The sequence below is a fragment of the Monodon monoceros genome, unplaced genomic scaffold (genome assembly GCF_005190385.1).
Source record: "Monodon monoceros isolate NGI ecotype Baffin Bay Population unplaced genomic scaffold, NGI_Narwhal_1 Super_Scaffold_13, whole genome shotgun sequence".
Taxonomy (NCBI): domain Eukaryota; kingdom Metazoa; phylum Chordata; class Mammalia; order Artiodactyla; family Monodontidae; genus Monodon; species Monodon monoceros.
Window position 1 is genome coordinate 27,049,676 of NW_021703769.1, and position 19,622 is coordinate 27,069,297.

The 19,622-nt window shown below is 51.2% G+C and overlaps 1 protein-coding gene across 2 annotated transcripts; it reads left to right on the plus strand.

The window, feature by feature from the left end:
- The first annotated feature begins 463 nt into the window (after positions 1 to 463).
- On the plus strand, positions 464 to 19,050 carry RBCK1 (RANBP2-type and C3HC4-type zinc finger containing 1). 2 transcript variants are annotated; one of them, XM_029221230.1, is made up of 12 exons: positions 464 to 961; positions 2,043 to 2,187; positions 8,763 to 8,856; positions 8,967 to 9,165; positions 10,355 to 10,476; positions 10,556 to 10,729; positions 11,741 to 12,021; positions 12,972 to 13,083; positions 15,784 to 15,963; positions 16,738 to 16,836; positions 17,179 to 17,322; positions 18,343 to 19,050. In XM_029221230.1, the coding sequence occupies exons 1-12, from the start codon at positions 940 to 942 to the stop codon at positions 18,421 to 18,423; spliced, it is 1,653 nt and encodes a 550-aa protein (XP_029077063.1). In that variant the 5' UTR covers positions 464 to 939; the 3' UTR covers positions 18,424 to 19,050. The 2 variants fall into 2 exon arrangements, with proteins under 2 accessions (XP_029077063.1, XP_029077064.1); XM_029221231.1 differs by having other exon boundaries at positions 465 to 961; positions 11,741 to 11,901.
- Positions 19,051 to 19,622: the final 572 nt, after the last annotated feature.

The window sequence follows — 19,622 nt, forward strand, 5'->3', positions numbered from 1 at the left end:
CCAATCAAACGGTGGAGAGTGACCGCCGAGAGGCAGCGTCCGGCTGGCTAAGGGTGGGTTCCTGAGGCCGTCCGGCCTAGATTTAAATCCGGCTGCGTGGCCTCGGACAGATCAGAAACAAACAGAGCCTCTATTTCTTCTGCAAAAGGAGCAAGGACCGGCCGGCCCGCCGCAGTCCTGGCAGCTGGACTGAGCAGGGGCGTCTCCACGTCGCTCCCCGCCCCTCCCGGCCCCGCCCACTCCCCCACCCCTCCCGCGGCGCTGCTGGCTAAGCTGCTCCGGTGAGTGAGGGTCTAGGAGTCCGGGTCCGGCCGGGGGAGGGGTGGGAACGCCTCGAACTGCGGGACAGAGCGCCCCGGACCGCCGAGATCCGGAGCAGGGGCCGCTGCCGGGTCGCCCGAACGGCGGGGAGACCCGGATCCCGCGAGACTCTTCCGCCCCACTTCCGGGGCCGCCACTTTCACTTTCTTTTCCATGGAGGCTGCTTCCCTCCGTCTCCTGACAGACAGGGGCCGCTCTGCCGGGGAGGGAGTTGGGCTGAAATCCAGCGCCCCGGAGGGCGCTTTTCCCCAGCAGGGAAAAGGGGAGGCCCTCCTCGGGGACTCCCAGCGCCGCGGCTGTGCGTCGTCCCTCCCCGCAGCCAGGCCTGTCCCGTTTCCTCTGTTGCCCTTTGCGGGCTTGCCTTGGTGCCCCCTTTCACCTCCCACGCGGGGTGCCCGCCGGTTCCCTACCCCAGGCCCCATCCCCGGTCCTCGGGTAGTGTGATGCTACCCGACTGCCACCGGGGACACCGAGGCACAAAGAAGGCTTGGGCCGCGCCAGAGGTCACCGGCCTGGACTGAGTTGCTCGTGGTCGCCCGTCCTCTAGCAAGTGACCGGGAGGTGGCATTTCCCCGGAGCTGCAGCCCCTGCCTGGGGGGATGGGCACAACCACGCCAGATGGACGAGAAGATCAAGAAAGGTGGGCACAGCCTGGAGGCGACTGAGAAACTTCGGGGGTGGGGGGGGGGGAGGGGCATTAACCCTGTCGTCCCTCTACCCACCTGCCCCTCAGTTTCCTCCCTTGGGGCCTGGTTCCTTCCAGGGGCCTCTTGTCATTCATTTATTTGATGCCCCTGAGGCCTCAGTGGGCCAGCTCTGCTGGGAAGGGTGTAGGGAGCTCCCAGAGGACACAGGAGACCCCCCAGGCTGGTGAGGGAGCAGACCTCAAGGGTCGTTGCCTTCCCCCTGGCCCCTTCCACCCAGCGTGGGAGAACTTAAGTAAGGTCATGTCACCAACCTGCTCACATACCCTCCTGTGCTCCTTGTTCTTAGAACAAAGCCCAGGGCAGTTGGGTAGCCCACAGGCCTGCTGGCTTCGCTGACCTCTGCCTTCCCCCATTGGGCCCCTTGGTCATTCTGCTTGGAGCCCCACAGGTTTCTGTTCTAATCCAGCCATTTCTTGCCCAAGGCCTTTCCCTTTCTCTTTCTCTGTACCTGGAACGCTTTGGCCTAACCAGGTCTTGACATACCCAACTTCTCCTCCTTCACTTCTCAGCTTCAATGTCACCTCCTCCTAGAGGCTTTCCTGATTTCCTTACCCTGTTCATTTCCTTGGCAGCGTGGATCACAATCTGAATCTTTTTCTTTTGTTAAATTTGTTAATTGTCTTCTTACTGGGCTGGGAGGTCCATGAGAAGAGGGACCCTGTTTATCTTATTCACTGTTGAAGACCGGTTTCTGAGACAGTGATTGGCACACAGTAAGAATTCAGTAAATGTTTGTTGTATAAATGAGCGGAAGTATGGGGGGACCTGGGAGTATGAAGGGAAAACAGAACCAAATGAGCAGGGAGGGGGAGTGGGGAGTGGGAGTGGGGAGTGACAGAGAAGGCTTCCCAGAGAAAAGGGACTTTTAAGCTGGGTGCTGAAAGATATGTAGGAGTTCACCAGGAAGACAGAGAGGAAGCAGCATGTACAAAGGATCACCTCCTTCCTCACCCCCTTAACCCCAGCTCCTGAAAAATAAACCCTGTGCTAACCTGCTTCCACTGTGGATTTCAGCTGAGGAGGTGGCCCAGAGACTCACCCGAGCAGTGGCTGGCGGGGATGAACAGGTGGCTATGCAGTGTGCCATATGGCTGGCAGAGCAACGGGTGCCCCTGAACGTGCAACTGAAGCCTGAGGTCTCCCTGACACAGGATATCAGGTGAGAGTACGTAGCTGACCAGGGACTTAGGGTTTCCTGAACCCCAGTGGGCTGCGATATAGCCCGTTAAGTTATTCTTAATGGCAGGTTCTGGTGTCAGGAGACCTAGCTTCAAACCCCAGCTCTGTTACAAATCAACTCTGAGATCTAGGGCAGGTCACTTCACCTCTCAGAGTTTGTTTTTTTCATTTAAAAAATGGGGCAGGGCTTCCCTGGTGGCGCAGTGGTTGAGAGTCCGCCTGCCGATGCAGGGGACACGGGTTCGTGCCCTGGTCCGGGAAGATCCCACATGCCGCGGAGCGGCTGGGCCCGTGAGCCGTGGCCGCTGAGCCTGTGCATCCGGAGCCTGTGCTCCACAACGGGAGAGGCCACAAAACAACAGTGAGAGGCCCGCGTGCTGCAAAAATAAATAAATAAATAAAAATAAAAAATGGGGCAAGATCAGTAGCTGTTCTTAGAATTGTTAGGAAGTGTATTAGGGTGTTAGGTCTCATAACAGAAAGAGACATATTAACAGTGGTATCAACAAGTTTGATGGTACACAGTCCAGATGTGGAGGCTCTGCTCCCTGCAGTCCTCAGAGACTCATGCTTTTGTCTTGTTATGCCATTCATGGCCTCCATTCTGAGGTTCACCTTATGGTCCAAAATGGCTGTTCCAGTTCCAGCCATTGCATCAGCATTCTTGTCAGCAGGAAGAAGGGCACCCCCTCCCACTCTCCTCTTAAGAACAGAGCTCAGAAAGTTGCACACACTTCTTGCACTTAACTCCCAAGGCCAGAACTTATTCTCGCAGCCACACTCAGCTTGAAGGGAGGCTGTGAAATACAGCCAGGTATTGCACTAGAATTCAAGGCAAGGGTTAATGGATGCTGTTAGTCTCCCCAGGAGGCTTAAACTTGATGCCGAAATGCTTATTAGCACAGTGCCTGGCACATGGTAATCACTCAATAAACATTGTTTTTTCCTGCTTTTTTCCTGCTGTGTAGTAAGACAATAGTTTTACAGTTTCTAATTTTCAATGGTGGATCCCATTTGATTTTGTTTTATTGAGATATAATTGACAGACCATATTCAACAATTTAAACAGTTCACCAATTTAAAGTTTATAGTTCAAGGCTTTTAGTATATTCACAGTTGTGCAACCATCACTGTAACCAATTCTAGGACATTTTTTAAGAAACCCTGTATCCGTACTCTTTTTTTTTTTTTTTTTTTTTTTTAAATTTTTTTGGCTGCTCTGTGCCCCTTGAACCCATGCCCCTTGCAGTGGAAGCTTGGAGTCTCAACCACTGGCCTCCAAGGAAGTCCCAAAACTCCATACCTGCTAATAGTCACTCCTTATCTCCCTACCTTTTTTTCCCCAATCCCCCCAACCTTAGGCAAACACTAATTTACTTTCTATCTCTAGCAATTTGCCTATTCTGGAAATTTCATATAAGTGGAGTCATACACTATATAACCTTTGGTGTCTGGCTTCTTTCACTTAGCATCATGTTTTCTAGATTCATCCATGTTGTAGCACGTATCAAAACTTCATTCCTCTTTATGACTGAATAATAATCCATTGTATGGATATGCCATATTTTCTTTATTAATCAGTTGATGGACATCTGGGTTGTTTCTACTTTTTCGGCTAACATGTACAACGCTGCTATGAACATTTGTGTCCAAGTTTTTATATGGACATATTTTTTCCCCAGTTTTTTATGGCTGTGTTGGGTCTTCGTTGCTGTACCTGGGCTTCTCATTGCGGTGGCTTCTTGTGTTGCGGAGCATGGGCTCTAGGCACGCGGACTTCAGTAGTTGTGGCTCGAAGGCTGTAGAGCTCAGGCTCAGTAGTTGTGGCGCACAGGCTTAGTTGCTCTGTGGCATATGGGATTTTTCTGGACCAGGGCTCGAACCCGTGTCCCTTGCGTTGGCAGGCGGATTCTTAACCACTGCGTCACCAGGGAAGCCCTCCCCAGTTTTATTGAGATATAATTGACATATATAGTTAGTTTAAGGTATTGTGACTTTTATAATAAGAAATATATATTTGTCTTCTTCCTGTTCTTGGTACAGAACTCCTAAAACACTTGGAATTTCTTAAGTGATGAGAATGATAAAGGTGCCTTTTGTTATGTTAGTGAGGTGACTCTTGGACTGCCCCTAGATCACCTAAGGATGGGGGCTGGTCATCAGAGGAACCAATCCTGTGATTAGAGGATTGGAACCTTCAGTCCCATCACCCTGATCTCCGGGGAGAGGAAAAGGGCTGGAGGTTGAATCGATCATCAGTGGCCAATGGATTAATCAGTCATGCCCATGTAACGAAGCCTCCATAAACACTCAAAAAGGGTTTGAAGAGCTTCCAGGTTGGAGATTTGGAGAGAATTGCACCCCTTCTCACATACCTTGCCTATGCATCTCTTCTATCTGGCTGTTATAGGCTTTTATAATAAACCAGTAATATAGAAAGTAAATATTTCTCTGAGTTCTGTGAGCTGCTCTAGCAAAATAATCTAACCCAAGGAGGAGGTCGTTGGAATCCCTAACCTATAACCAGTCAGTCAGAGAACAGGTGACAACTTGGGCTTTCAATTGATGTGTGAAGTGGTGGGGCAGTCTTGTAGGACTTAGCCCTCAACCTGTGGAAGCTGACGCTGTCTCTGGGTAGAGAGTGCCAGAATCGAGCCCTGCTGGTATCTGAAAATTGCTTAGTGGTGTGTGGGAAGCCTTCCCCCTCCTCCCCCTTCCACAGGTTGGAAATTGAGCCTCAGAACCATTGTAGGTGTATGACATAATGATTTAATATATGTATGTATTGTGGAATGATTACCACAGTAAGTTTAGTTAACATCCATTGCCTCACATAGTGATAAATTATTTTTTCTTGTGATGACAATTCTTAAGATTTACTCTCTTAGCAATTTTCAAATGTATGATACAATATTGTTAACTATAGTCACCATGCTGTACATCACTTCCCCAGAACTTATTTATCTTAAAACAGGAAGTTGTACCTTTTGACCACCTTCACCCCCCTCCCTGCCAACCAGTCTATTCTTTTTCTCTGACATTGGTTTTTTTTAATTCCACATATAAGTGAGATCATACAGTATTTGTCTTTCTCTGTCTGACTTATTTCACTTAGCATAATGACCTCAAGGTCCATGTTGTTGCAAAGGGAAGGATTTCCTTCTTTTTATGGCTGAATAATATTCCATTGTGTATATATACTGTACATGGAAACAACCTAAGTAACCATGAATGAATAAAGAAAATGTGGTGTATATGTATACAATGGACACATATTTTCATTTCCCATTCTGTGGGTTGTCTTTTCACTGTATTGATAGTGTCCTTTGAAGCACAAGTTTTTAATTTTGACGAAGGACTGTTTATCTGTTTTCTTTTGTTGTTTGCGCTTTTGACGTCATCTAAGAAACCAGTGCCTCATACGTGGTCATAAAGGTGTATCCCTATTTATTTTTTTAAGAGGTTTATAGTTATAGCTCTTACATTTAAGTCTTTGATCCCTTTTGAGTTAATTTTAGTATATGGTGTGAGGTCCAACTTCATTTTTTTGCTTGTGAATATCTAGTTATCACAGCATTATTTTTTTAAATTAATTAATTTATTTATTTATTTTTAGTTGCATTGGGTCTTCATTGCTGCACACAGGCTTTCTCTAGTTGCGGTGAGCGGGGGCTGCTCTTTGTTGCGGTGCGTGGGCTTAATTTCGGTGCGCGGGCTTCTCTTTGTGGTACGCAGGCTTCTCATTGCGGTGGCTTCTCTTGTTGCGGAGCACGGGCTCTAGGCACTTGGGCTTCAGTAGTTGCGGCACAAGGGCTCAGTAGTCGTGGCTTGTGGGCTCTAGAGCACAGGCTTAGTAGCTGTGGCGCACGGGCGTGTGCTCTGCAACGGGAGAGGCCACAACAGTGAAAGGGGCCCGCGTACCACACACACAAAACAAAAACAACAACGAAAAACCATACCACTACACACAGCTTGTTTATATCAGTTACACTTGTTACTGCCACAGCATAATTTAATTAGCTGTTACATCAATCTATAAAACATGAGTGCTAAAAGAGAATTGTGTCTATGAAAACTAAGTTGATTGCTTTAGAAAGACAAGATAGAGATGAGGCACCAAAAATACCTGTTATCATTTTAGGGTGGGACAGTTGTAAAAAATATGGTAAAAATCCAGAAGGGCTCTGTACTCAGATGCTTTGAGAGTGTAAGTTTTTGCTCCACTTTAAAGAAGCTGATACTGGAAGTCATAGACCATGTATAATGCGTGTGGTTCATACAAAAAGAAAAAATCATGGGGAACTCCAGTAGCAGATTTGTACTCAAGAAAAGCCATTGGCCTTTTACCTAGAGATTGGCCATTGAATGTGCATTTGTATCCTGTAAGGTAAAATTGTTAAAGTCTGCAGCTGTTTTTGCAGTTCTCTGCTTTAACGATTTTTCTGACTAACTGATCACCACTGATCCTGATGACATTAGATATAAGGGTTCCAACTGTATTTTTCTGTTATTGGTGTTAAGGTTATAGCTTTTAGTTTTTGTTTCCTAAGTAAAATTCAGGCTTCTATGCTTTGCCTCTAGGTTGATTCTAAAAATGTAAACCCACTAAAATAGCATTTATAGTATTTTGATTATGGAAATATTACTCAGTGTAGAATAAGTAGTGCAGTTGAAACTTTATGCACTTTCATGTTTCAAAACCCCTGTTGCTTGCAGAAGAATGTCTTGAAGGTTAAGATCTCGTCCTTCTTTAAATTTCCTTTTACTTTTCTTCCATTCTCCTGCATCAGACTCAGCTATTCTTTTTTTTTTTTCTTGTATTTCAAAAACTTTTCATGTGGAGAGGTGGATGGTAAACTTTTGGCGTCTATACATGTCTAAAAATTTCTTATTTCCCTGATAGTTGGCTGGGTGTTGAAAATCATTATCCTGAGGAATTTTGAGGTATTTTCTGGAGTATTTTTAAAGCAAGTCTCAGATTTTAGTTCATTCATAAGTAATTTGATATGTCTTTAAAAAATGACTTAAAAAAACCCTCAATACCATTATTACACCTAAAAAATTAACAATAATTACTTAAAATTCCCTAATACTGTATTTATATTCAACTTTCCTTGATTATCTTGTTAGGGTTTTTTTTTTTTTTTTTTTAACATCTTTATTGGGGTATAATTGCTTTACAATGGTGTGTTAGTTTCTGCTTTATAACAAAGTGAATCAGTTATACATATACATATGTTCCCATATCTCTTCCCTCTTGGTCTCCCTCCCTCCCACTCTCCCTATCCCACCCCTCCAGGCTGTCACAAAGCACCGAGCTAATATCCCTGTGCCTTGCGGCTGCTTCCCCCTAGCTATCTACCTTACTACGTTTGTTAGTGTGTATATGTCCATGACTCTCTCTCGCCCTGTCAAAGCTCACCCTTCCCCCTCCCCATATCCTCAAGTCCGTTCTCCAGTAGGTCTGCGTCTTTATTCCTGTCTTACCCCTAGGTTCTTCATGACATTTTTTTTTTCCTTAAATTCCATATATATGTGTTAGCATACGGTATTTGTCTTTTTCTTTCTGACTTACTTCACTCTGTATGACAGACTCTAGGTCTATCCATCTCATTACAAATAGCTCAATTTCATTTCTTTTTAAGGCTGAGTAATATTCCATTGTATATATGTGCCACACCTTCTTTATCCATTCATCCGATGATGGGCGCTTAGGTTGAAGAAACCTGGTCTTTGACCTCCAGAATTCTCCCACATTCAGAGTTTATGAATTGCCTCCTCATGGTGTAATTTAATATCTCTCATTTTCCTTGTGAACTTGTAGTTTGACCTGAAGATTAGGATAGTAAGGAGTCACTGTTACATTCACAGGAATTCTTCCTCATTTTCTGATTGTTTCTTGCTGTTCTTGCTTTAAGGATGCGGCGTTTTCCCAAATCACTCTGGAGGTTCTAAGTGGGCTTTCCTGTTATTGTTCTACACCCTAATTTTTCTGTGTCCTGGGATCAGTTCTGTTTTTTTTGTCTTAGCCCTCCCTTTTCATGCTTTTGGTCTTCCAAAAAAGTTTGAGCATCTTTGAGAAGGTTGGTGTTTAAAACCACTTTCTGTGGAATAATACTGTTTGGGTTGAAATCCTGCCTCTAACAGTTATTAATTGTTTACTTGGCAGAGCCACTGTAACCTATCTGTGCCTCCTGTTTTTATCTCTAAAATAGGGGTTACAGCAATACCTGCCTCATGTGTTCACTGAGAGGATTACATGAGTTAATACATGTTAAGTGCTTTGAAGAGTCTTGGCATACAGTTAATAACTGTTGTGGTTTGGCTAAGGAGCCAGTAATAGCCAATAATAGAAGAGGTTGGAGAGCTTGGGAGGGGCCAGAGCATGGAGGCCCTTGCCATGCCACAGTGAGTTTGGATTTTATTCTGAGAGCCATGTGGAGCCATTGCAGGGGCCTAAGCAGTGAGTTCTGAGACAGGAATCACAGGGGAGTGGGAATCCAGGAGCTGGCTGGCGGCTGGGGTTGGACCTGAGGCCCCTTGCCCTCCCCGCAGGCTGTGGGTGAGCGTGGAGGATGCGCAGTTGCACACGGTCACTATCTGGCTCACGGTGCGGCCTGACATGACGGTGGCCTCCCTCAAGGACATGGTGAGTGAGGGGGCAAAAGGAAGACGCGTCAGGGCGGAGGTCCCCCTTTTGCCCTGCCTCTCTCTATTCTGCGCCTCCCCCCCACACTCCCTCTGCATCCTCCCGGCCAGGTGTTCCTGGACTATGGCTTTCCGCCAACCCTGCAGCAGTGGGTGATTGGGCAGCGCTTGGCCCGGGACCAGGAGACCCTGCACTCCCACGGGGTGCGGCGGAACGGGGCCAGTGCCTACCTCTATCTGCTGTCAGCCTGCAACACCTCACTCAACCCTCAGGAGCTGCAGCGGGAGCGGCAGCTGCGGATGCTGGAGGGTGAGGCTCTGCTCCAGAGCGGCATGCACTCTCCTGAGGTTGTAGGGGAGAGGGAGCAGGGAGCAGAGCCCAGGGGCTTTCGTCAGGAACGTGCCTGCAAGACCTTATCCGTAGTGGGGAGGAGAGGACAAAGGACACCCCAGGAAGGAGCCATTTGGGGAACCATTTAGAGAACAGCTGGTCTAGGGGAGAGGGGCTGAGTTCAGTCCCCACCCTGGCATTTATCAGCTGTGTGACCTCAGGCAAGTCTCTTCTCATCTCTGCTCTTCAGTTTTCTAAATCTGTAAATTGGATATGATAATAGCTAGTTTTTATTCTAAATTTTTTACTTCTTATTCTGAAATATTTCAGACCTACAGAAAAGTTGCAAAATTGTATAAAGAATTGTATAACGAATTCCCATGTGCTTTTCATGTGGATTCCCCAGATATTAACATTTGACTATATTTGTTTTGCTTTATCATTCTCTCAGTATTTATTTATGCATAAGTAATTTTTTGGAACTGTTATGAGAGTAAGTTGCAGACACGTTGTCCCTTTCCCCCAAATACTTGTGTGTATTTCCTTTAAAAAAAAAAAAGGCTCATTTTCTCACTACATACACCTATCAAACTTAGGAAATTAACATTGATACGGTCCATTGATCTAATGGACAGATCTTGCTCAAATTTTACCAGCTGTCTCACTAATGTCCTTTATAGTGAAAGACCTGGCCCTTGGCCTCGGTGGCTCACCGTCTTTTTCAATCTTTGGCCTCCTGTCTTCCCTTGGCTCTCCTGTTGTTTGAAGAGTCCAGGCCAGTTTTGTTTTTTGTTTTTCTGTCCCATGTGCCCTCATGAATGGATTCAGATTCAGTATTTTGGCAGGACTACCTCAGAAGTGTTGTTCGACCCTCTGGGTGCTACACTTAGGAGCACAGGAGATCAGTTTTCAAACAGGGTTTTTAAGCTGGGAGGCCCCAGGAGCAGCCGTGGGTGGAGGAGGGGCTCTGACCCCTGGGAGCCAGGACACTCGGCCAGGTCTGGACCCACCCGGCAGGACCACCGAGCTGGAGACTCCTCCGGAAGGAGAGAGATAGAAGGGGGCAGGGTAGGGGGGTGGTCAGTGCAGAGCCCAGGGTTCCTGGCTGGCCCAGGGTGTGGACGAAATGGGCTGCAGGGATCTGCCACCCCTGAACCCTCTTCCCCAGATCTGGGCTTCAAGGACCTCACGCTGCAGCCACGGGGCCCCCTGGAGCCAGTCCCCCCGAAGCCCGGGGGCCCCCAGGAGCCGGGGCGGGGGCAGAACGACGCCGCGCCAGAGCCCCCGCCGGTAAGCTGCCCAGTGCGCGCCCCTGCGCCCCTGACCTGCCCGTCTCGTCTCCCTGCGCTCACCGCCCCTCTGCCCCCAGGTGGGCTGGCAGTGCCCTGGCTGCACTTTCATCAACAAGCCCACGCGGCCCGGCTGCGAGATGTGCTGCCGGGCGCGGCCAGAGGCCTACCAGGTCCCCGCCTCGTACCAGCCGGACGAGGAGGAGCGAGCGCGTCTGGCCGGTGAGGAGGAGGCGCTGCGCCAGTACCAGCAGGTGGGCGCGGACCCCGGACAGACACCTGCAGACTGGACGGGGGAGGCATAGGCCAGGAAGGGAGGCACCTCCACATTGCCGCTCCTCCCCCTGTTGCTGCCCCCTCCTGATCACACCACTGGTGGTGACCCTGCACTTGACTGTGACCGGCCTCTCCCTGAGCTCATCCTGTCGCTAAGACCCTGCTCCCCAGCTGTGATGCACATCCAAGCTTATCTGCCCCGCCACCCCCCCCCCCCCCCCCCCCCCAACAGTGGGCTGTGGCGCTGCCCCTGGCTTTGACTTAACACTCTCACTGTGCACACGACAGTACCGGGCTCTGACCCCAACATCCTAGCTGAGACCCTGACCACTCCCCCATCCGCCGCCCCTTTGTCCGCCTGTGACTACCTAACCCTGAGCGTTCGCCCATTCTGATCGGATGCTCCCATCCCCCACTTGGACCCAGTCTGCCCTTGTCCCACCCCGGCCATGACCTCACTGCTGGTCCCATCTACAGCCTTGGCCCGGACCCTGTTCTCTCTCCCGCCTTGCTCAGCTCCCTCGCTTTATCACCACCTCCCATACCCCTGACCTATTCTGTGGCCTCGACCCGGCTCTGCCTTCACCCCCCTGGCCCTAGCCCTGCCCTGCTTCTTGGCAGAGATGGGAACCCTGCTACTCCTGACTCCCCGCTCAGACCCTGGCCCCTTCCTTTCCAAACGCCATCGCTCCCTGGCTTGACACCAGGTTGCAGCCTTAACCTGCCAGTGCCTGGCCCGCCTCCTGCCCCACCCCCACCCCACTCCCCTGTTTCCTCGCCTCCCGCCCCGCCCTGCTCCCGGCCCCTCCCTTCCCAGCATCGCCTGCGCCTAACCTCAGCCTGCCCAGTCCCACCCCCACCGCAGGATTCTGCTTCGCCCCCCCCCCTCCCCGCCGGCCGTCAGGTTTGACCCATCCCCTGGTCCTGCGCCCTTCTGGCCCGCCCTTGAGACCCTGACCCGTCCCGCGGCCCCACCCCCGTGTGCCCAGCGGAAGCAGCAGCAGCAGGAGGGGAACTACCTACAGCACGTGCAACTGGATCAGCGGAGCCTGGTGCTGAACACCGAGCCTACCGAGTGTCCCGTATGCTACTCGGTGCTGGCGCCCGGCGAGGCCGTGGTGCTGCGTGAGTGTCTGCACACCTTCTGCAGGTGCGGCCCTGACCCCACCCCCAGCGATGTAGTTCCTCACGGCTGCGCAGTACCCATGGCTGAAAGGGGGTGGGGCGCAGTGCTCTTACATCTCCTTGGACGCCCACAGAAACCTGCGAGGTAGGCACTCTCTCCCCTTTTTGCAGAGGAGGAATGTGAGGAACAGAGAGGCCAGCAAATTGCTCGAGGCCACACAGCTCAGGCATTCTGTCGCCAGAGCATGCGACCTTCCACACAACCGCCAGGACCATGTAAGGCCTGGGTTCTGGCCTGGCAGCCCGTGCCAACCCCGCCCTGACCCTCGCTGGTGGACAGTCTGCCCTCTGAGGCTCCACACCTGGCCCTGGGCTGTGGAGAACATGTCCTTCTTCACAGCACACATTTGATGAGCTTCCCTGGGTGCCAGGGACTGGGCTAGGCCTGGGGATCCAGGAGTGAACAAAAAAGCTCATTTTCCGCCTCCTGAAGCTTACATTCCTGTGGGCAGGCCGATGTTAATCAAATAATCACTGATATAATTGTAAATTGTGCCAAATGCTAAGTACCAGTGGATTATGATAAAAGTAACAGAGGCCCAGCCCTATAAGAGGTCTGGGAAGCTCCTAGGGAGGCTGCACTTGAGCAGACCAGGGGGTCCAAAGTGGGTATGTGCCTGGCCTGCCTGTGGCAGCAAGGGGTCAGTGTAGCTGGAGCAGAGGGATGGAGGGGGTTAGGGGATGGGGACAGAGAGGTATTAGGGAGGGTGAGTCACCGGGGCTCTCAGGTTTGCTCTGGGTGGGATGGGATGGGAGGCTGCGGGGAGGGACATGGTAGACCCAGGGAGCCCAGTGAGGAGGCTCCTGCAGTCCTGCAGGTGAGGTGATGGGACCTGGGCCGGAGTGATAAAGGTGGCAGTGGGGGGGACAGAAGTGATGGGTTGGTGGGAGGGATCGGAAGGAAGGGAGGTATTGAGGAGAAGCCCGCCTGGGGTCAGGCCTCACCATGTGAGGGCTGGAGTTCTGGGGGCTGGAGTCCTGGGGGATGGGGTTCAGATGACCCCTAACCTCCCCACCCTTTCATACCTCTCCCAGGGAGTGTCTACAGGGCACCATCCGCAACAGCCAGGAGGCTGAGGTTGCCTGCCCCTTCATTGACAACACCTACTCATGCTCGGGCAAGCTGCTGGAGAGGGAGATCCGGGCGGTAAGGCCTGGGAGAGGAAGGGGCACACCCCCTGTCCCAGGGAACTGGGCCCTGAGCTGGCAGGTGGGAACTGGTTTGAGAGTCCCAGTCTCAGGCGCCAGTCATTTATCAAGAGCCTTTTCTGTGTGGGATGCTGGAAGCCCAAGGGGTGGGCAGGACAGGAACTAGGGGAAATACTTAGTAAAGAAAACACCCTTATGAAGAAAAGACAGCAGAGCAGTTAGCAGGGGGGAATTCTGGGGCCAGATGGCCTGGTGACCTCAGGTCAGATACACAGCCTCTCTGTGCCTCGGTTTTCTCATCTTGGTTGGGGTCAGAGACTTAGTTTCTATTTCAAGGGTTGTGAAGATCATAGTGGAAGACACGTGTAAACAATTTGGAGTAGTGCTTGATACGTGGTATCAGTTAGCCCTTGTATCAGTTAGCTTCTGCTGTGTAACAGATTACTCCAGACTCAAAACAACCACCATTTATTTAGCTTATGAATCTGTAAGTTAGCAATTTGGGTTGGGCTTAGCTGGATGATTCATCTGGTCCAGGTTGGGCCTGGCAGAGCTCAACTGGGCTTAGCTGGACTGGTGTGATGGTCTTATCTGTGATGGCTGGGATGACAGGGCCTCTTTCCACTTTGGTCTCATCCACCCCAGGCTGGCCAGGGCCTGCTCATGTGCTGGTGTCTCAAGGATCCAAGAGCAGCCAGTGCAGGAGCGCTTTCCAAGGCTGCTCACTTGCTCCTGTCCCTTTGGCCAAAGCAGGTCACATGCTTAAGCCCAGAGTTTGTGTGGGAGGGAACCACCCAAGGGTGTGGAGTTGGGGAGACATGAACAAATAGGGGCCACTCCTCCAACAACCTTTCACAGGGCTGTATGTGTCTGCATGTGTGTGTTTTCTATTATTATTAATGTTATTATTATCGAGTTATGCCCCTGACTGCTGGTCATCTTGAACAAGTGCTCTCCCTTCTCTGTGCCTCCATTTACCCATCTGTAAAGTGGACTGTTGGACTTGATCATTGGTTTTTAAACTGCTGGGGAATGGCCTTCCCAGAATTGGGCATCTTGGAATTCCCAGGCCAACATGGAGGCAGGGCTAAAGGTGGCTGAGGTCCAAATGAGAGACCCCCATCACTGCATATACAAGACCCCGTTTCTCCACATCACTTCTGCCTATTTCCTACAATGCTGCTTCTCAGAACCCCCTAAACTTTACCGAGTATTTCCTGGCACCTAAGGGGTTCTGCCTCAGGGGAAAGAGGGCAGACAGAAGGGGTGGGCCTTTGGGAACTCCCAGCCTTTACACTAAGAGAAGCCCCATTTTTAACTGTTGTTTGTGGGGCAGCTGAGAAGGGCAGCTCTGGCTTCCTTACTCTTGCCTGGAGAGGCCCCAAGACATAGATCATTCCATATGTCCTGGCACCCACAGTCGCTGCCCAGAGGCTTTCCCTATAAAACCCACCTCTTCCAAGGGGCATTGTGATGGGGCCAGAGTTCATGCCAAGGAGCTGCAGGGCTCATGCTTCCCTGGAGCTCGTGGACGTTGACCAAAGCCTCAGAGAATAGTCAAGTGTGGCAGAGAAAGAGGAAGGGGCAGGGATCAGCAGAGTAATGCAGTGGAGGTTGTTTTACAAAAAACATGCCTAAACCACAAGAACCAGAACAGAAATCAAAGAGGAAAATCACGCACCGACTCTGCCATCCCAGAAAATCTCTGATGGCATTTTCTCCTGTTTCCTTTGGTGTCTCTGGATAGACATGGTTTTTTTTCTTTTTAAATTAACTATTAAGGTATACCTTGCACACAATAAAATTTGTCCGTTGTAAGCATGCAGTTAGATGAGTTTTGACAAATGTAACTCTTAAGACTACCACTCAGTGAAGATATAGAACATAGGCATGATTTTTACCTCATTGTAACCAGTGTAGGGACAACAGCTTTTGCTATTTTGCTACAAAACCTTTCTAAAGATTATTATAAATCTCTATGGCATACATCCTGTTTAGTTCTCCTCTCTTAATAATTCCAGTTTCTGTAATTATTAATAATTAATATCAATAATTATTAATATTAATTATTATTAATAGTTCCAGTTTGTAAGGAATGCTTCAGGGAACATTTTGCATGGTGTCTCTTCCTTCTTATGTATTATTTTCTTAGGATAAACTTGTAGAAGTAGAATAAGTCTCAAAGGGTCAGAAAAGTTTGGGATGGTTGAAACATTATTGCCACGTGGCTTTCTCAGAGTGCTATGTACCAGGATGCTAGTTTAACCACATCTTCCTGGAATTGCTTGTTATTGTCTTTGTCCACTTTTTTCCCTTTTTAAAAGATTGTGGTAAAATATATATAACATTTACCATTTAACCATTTTTTAAGTATACAGTTCTGTGGCATTAGGTGTAGCCACATTGCTGTGCAATCATCCATCTCCAGAACTTTTAACCTACTTTTTTTTTTCCTTTTTTTTTTTTGGCTGAGCCATTCGGCTTGCAGGATCGAACCCACGCCCCATGCAGTGGAAGCACAGAGTCCTAACCACTGGACTGCCAGGGAATTCCCTTAACCCACTTTTTGAATGGAGTTTTTAACACTGCTATGTTGGACTTTATGGGTTGGGGGCTTCCTGAGGGATATTTGGTGGCCAGGAGGGCACATTGTCAGGTGTTCTGAACCCAGAGCACCAAGGTTGTGGTCTACTGGCAGCTCCTGAGCCCTGAGGATTACCAGCGATTTCTGGACCTGGGCATCTCCATTGCGGAAAACCGCAGTGCCTTCAGCTACCACTGCAAGACCCCGGACTGCAAAGGATGGTGCTTCTTTGAGGATGACGTCAACGAGTTCACCTGCCCTGTGTGTTTCCACATCAACTGCCTGCTTTGCAAGGTGGGGACAGGGACCCACACTGCCCAGTCACTCTGGTCCTGCCAGGAGCTCACTGCCATTCCGAGTTTGTTCTCCTGGGAAGGGAGCTGGGATACTGACCTGGTTGCAATGACTTAGAGCTGTGTGTCAGTGGCCAGGCTTGGCTTGGGCCCTGATCTGAGCCTAAGCCTTAGACTGAGCCCTGAATCCGGACTGAGCCTCTGAATAATCCTGGCCCCAGACTGAGCCCCGATCCTGGCCTCTGATGAACCCCGATCCGTCACAGACCAACCCCAGCCCTAGCCCCAGACCGAGTGTCAACTCCTGTCCTGAACTGAGCCCTGCCTGACCCTCACCTCAGGCCATCCCTGCCCTCAACAGGTGACCACAGTAGAGACTGGTGGTCAGTCTCTCTGACTCATCCTCTCAACAGGTGACCACAGTAGAGACTGGTCTTGGGCGAGTAGGCAGGGCTGAGCCTGCTCGCAGCCCTGCAAGCTCACTCTCAGAGCATTAGGCCTACAGCCAGGGCAGAACACAGCCGGCGACGAGGGGCTGCGGCTTAGGGATTTCTGTGCCTGTCAGGACTTAAAATAAATAGGTATATATGATTACTATCGTATGTGCTGACCCTGGCTTCACCTCCCTGGCCTCAGGGTGTGTGGTTTACAAAGGAAGCCTCTGTCACTGACACCACGCAGAAGCATTAAGTGCTTATGTGGATGCCTGCTCCGGCCCTCACCTCTCTAACTCCCTGGAGAACTTTCTCACCTCGAGCCCCTCATCCTGCTGCAGGCCATCCACGAGCAGATGAACTGCAAGGAGTACCAAGACGACCTGGCCCTGCGGGCTCAGAACGACGTGGCTGCCTGGCAGACGACGGAGATGCTGAGGGTGAGGCTGGGTCAAGGCTGAGGGCCGGGGATTTGAGTTTTGGGGAGGGATGGGGACTTCTCTGAAAGGACTGTGGTTCATCCAGCCCTGGAGGCTTGAGCTCCTGCTGGCATCACTCCCATCCAGAGATGGGGCTCAGGACGAGTGGCGAGCAGCAGGGAGTGTCCGGGTGGAGAGAGGAGACTGCAGACGCATGGGAGAGGAGGCCGCATGCAGCCGGGCCTGGGTGGAGCAGCATGGGGGAGTGATTCTGCGACTCGGGGGGGTGGCCGGTTTCTCTCTGCAGTGGGGCGGGGGCCAGGAGAGGGGCTGGGCCTAAGGTCAGCACCTGCTCTGCTGCAGGCCATGCTGCAGCAGGGCGAGGCCATGCACTGCCCACAGTGCCAGATCGTGGTGCAGAAGAAGGATGGCTGTGACTGGATCCGCTGCACTGTCTGCCACACCGAGATCTGCTGGGTCACCAAGGGTCCTCGCTGGGGCCCCGGGGTGAGTCCCCAGGGAGCAGAGGTCTCAGGGGTGCTGTGGGAGAGTGCCTGAGAGTAGAGATTGGACAGGTCAGCCCGTGGGCCAGTTCTAACCCCACTGCCTGCATTTGTGTAGCTCATGATCTAAGAACGTTTTTTACATTTTTTAAAGTGGTTGAACATATCAAAAGAAGAATATTTCATGACATGTAAAAATTATATGAAAGCCGAATTTTAGTGTCCATAAGTAAGGTTTTGTGGGAGCCCCGCTCATTCGTTTGCATACTGTCTGTGGCTGCTTTGGCACTACAAAGGCAGAGACCGACTGGCCGGCAAAAACTCAGGGAACTGTCTTGCCCTTTACAGAAATGTTGGCCCAGCCCAGCCCTAGAGGACAGCGGCCAAGGGTGCGGGTGGGAGTCAGGTAAAGGGGTGGGTCCCTGGCTCTGGCACACACTGACCGTGGTTAGGCTGTCACTCCCTCTCTGAGTCACAGTTTCTTCGTCTGTGAAGTGCAGGTGATAGCTGGGCCTCAGGTTTACTGTCAGAGTCAAATGAAAAAATGCAAGAGCAGTGCTTAGCGCGGTGCATCTGTCACACGGTGAGCACGCGCATGGGGGCTCATGGTGGCTGTCGTCGGGAGGAGTGTTCCTGGAATTGGGGCTCGGCGTTATCCGTACAGGCAGACAGTGAGACAGGTGGAGGCTGAAGGAACACACTCTCATGCCGCCAGTGTGCTGACCCACCCCGAATATGCAAAAATCCATCAAGTCCTGTCTGGCTCCAGGCCTAGGGGTGGGTAGCCAGACCACAGAATTGAGGCTGCTACGGGAGCCCAGAAAGGCCGCCCAGGAAGGCCTTAACGGCTGCCTCCATCCGGTAGCTGGGGCTGAGAGGGTCATCTTAGCAGGGGGGTGTGCCCGACCCAAGGCCCAGGGTGGGAGTCTGTGCTTTGGGGGTGTAATGGAGTGCATGGCGGAGGGGGAGGGGCCCACTGTCTTCACTGTCCTGACCTTTTCTCCTCTCCCTGCTCATCCTCTAGGGCCCGGGAGACACCAGCGGGGGCTGCCGCTGCCGGGTGAATGGGTCTCCTTGCCACCCCAGCTGTCAGAACTGCCACTGAGCTGAGGATGGCCTGGTCCCCATGCTGACCCAGCCCCACATCTGCAAGCTGCTGTGGGACAGGGCTGGTGCTTTGGCTCTGATTTCTGGGCTGGGAGATGCCTTTGCGCTTGGCTGAGACAGGGGCCCTGAAGAGGCCAAGGCCCCTGAGCTGTGTGGATGGACTTGTTTGCTGTGGGCATTGCAGAGGCCCTGCCCGAGCTGGCCATTGTCCGCGGCTGTATCTGCCCCAGTGCCTTTGCCCTTCCCCTGGGGCTTGCCAACCAGACCCTTCATCTCCTCTCTGTGGCTCCCATCTCTGCCTAACCCAGCTTTAAACACAGCCCTGGCCGGAGGCCTTGCTGGATGGAGCCTCTGAGAGCCCCGTGTGAGTCCACACTTCCCTCATCCACCTCCCTCGTCTGCAGGACGCTGAGCACTCACAGCCTCCCACCTCCCCTGTTGGCTTTTTGGGGGTGACTTTTCTCTGGCTTTGCTGTTGGAGGCCTGGGGCTTCTTAGAATTGCTGCTAATTCTGCTCAGAGCCAAGAGGAAGACCTGGCAGTTTCTAAAGACAGTCCAGCCAGCCCAGCTTCCGTATCTCCCTCTTTGCCGCCTGTGTAAACTAATTAAAATGGTTTCCCAGGAAGGGATGAGTGTGATGTCGTGAGAGGGAGCAAAAGGGTCATGGGCTGTGACTCTACACGGAGACAGGCAGGATCCCAAGCTCTCTGGGAATTGCAGCCAAAAGTTGATGTGTTGGCCCCTGTCGGTGTAGAACGAAGGTGCGGCTGAGCACTGGGATACTTGCACTGGACTGAGCACCCCTGCGCCCACTCGAGGGGCAGGATGCTCTGGGTCAACGTTGGCCTGGACAGGCAGCTTGCAGTGTTGAGAGTCCCCAAGGCGGGGTCTGCAGGTCAGCGTGGGCTTCAGGGGGAGGGAGGGAGGGGCCGAGGCAGCAGCTACAGGCTGGCAGGAAGTTCTTGCTGCAAACTTCTGACCTCTCAGTGGGCATCCAGTGTTGGAGAAGAGAGATATTTCAGGAAGAGGTGAACCTGCAGTTGCGGGTGAGCTTGTGATCCTGATTTTTAACATCTCAGACAAGATGGCACAGTATTGGTCCAGTGCTGTTTACTATGCCCACTCTGCTGGTCAGAGGTTAATAAAACACGGTTCTGGGCATCCATTCTGTTTTGACCTCATTCTCTGACCCCTCCA

What these genes read in the sequence shown, in the direction of transcription:
- RBCK1 (XM_029221230.1), top strand. Translation starts at nt 940, where the DNA reads ATGGACGAGAAGATCAAGAAAG. An exon ending in CGCCCACAGAAACCTGCGAG is followed by an intron (nt 12,022 to 12,971) that starts GTAGGCACTCTC and finishes TACCTCTCCCAG; the next exon opens with GGAGTGTCTACAGGGCACCA. An exon ending in AGACGACGGAGATGCTGAGG is followed by an intron (nt 16,837 to 17,178) that starts GTGAGGCTGGGT and finishes GCTCTGCTGCAG; the next exon opens with GCCATGCTGCAGCAGGGCGA.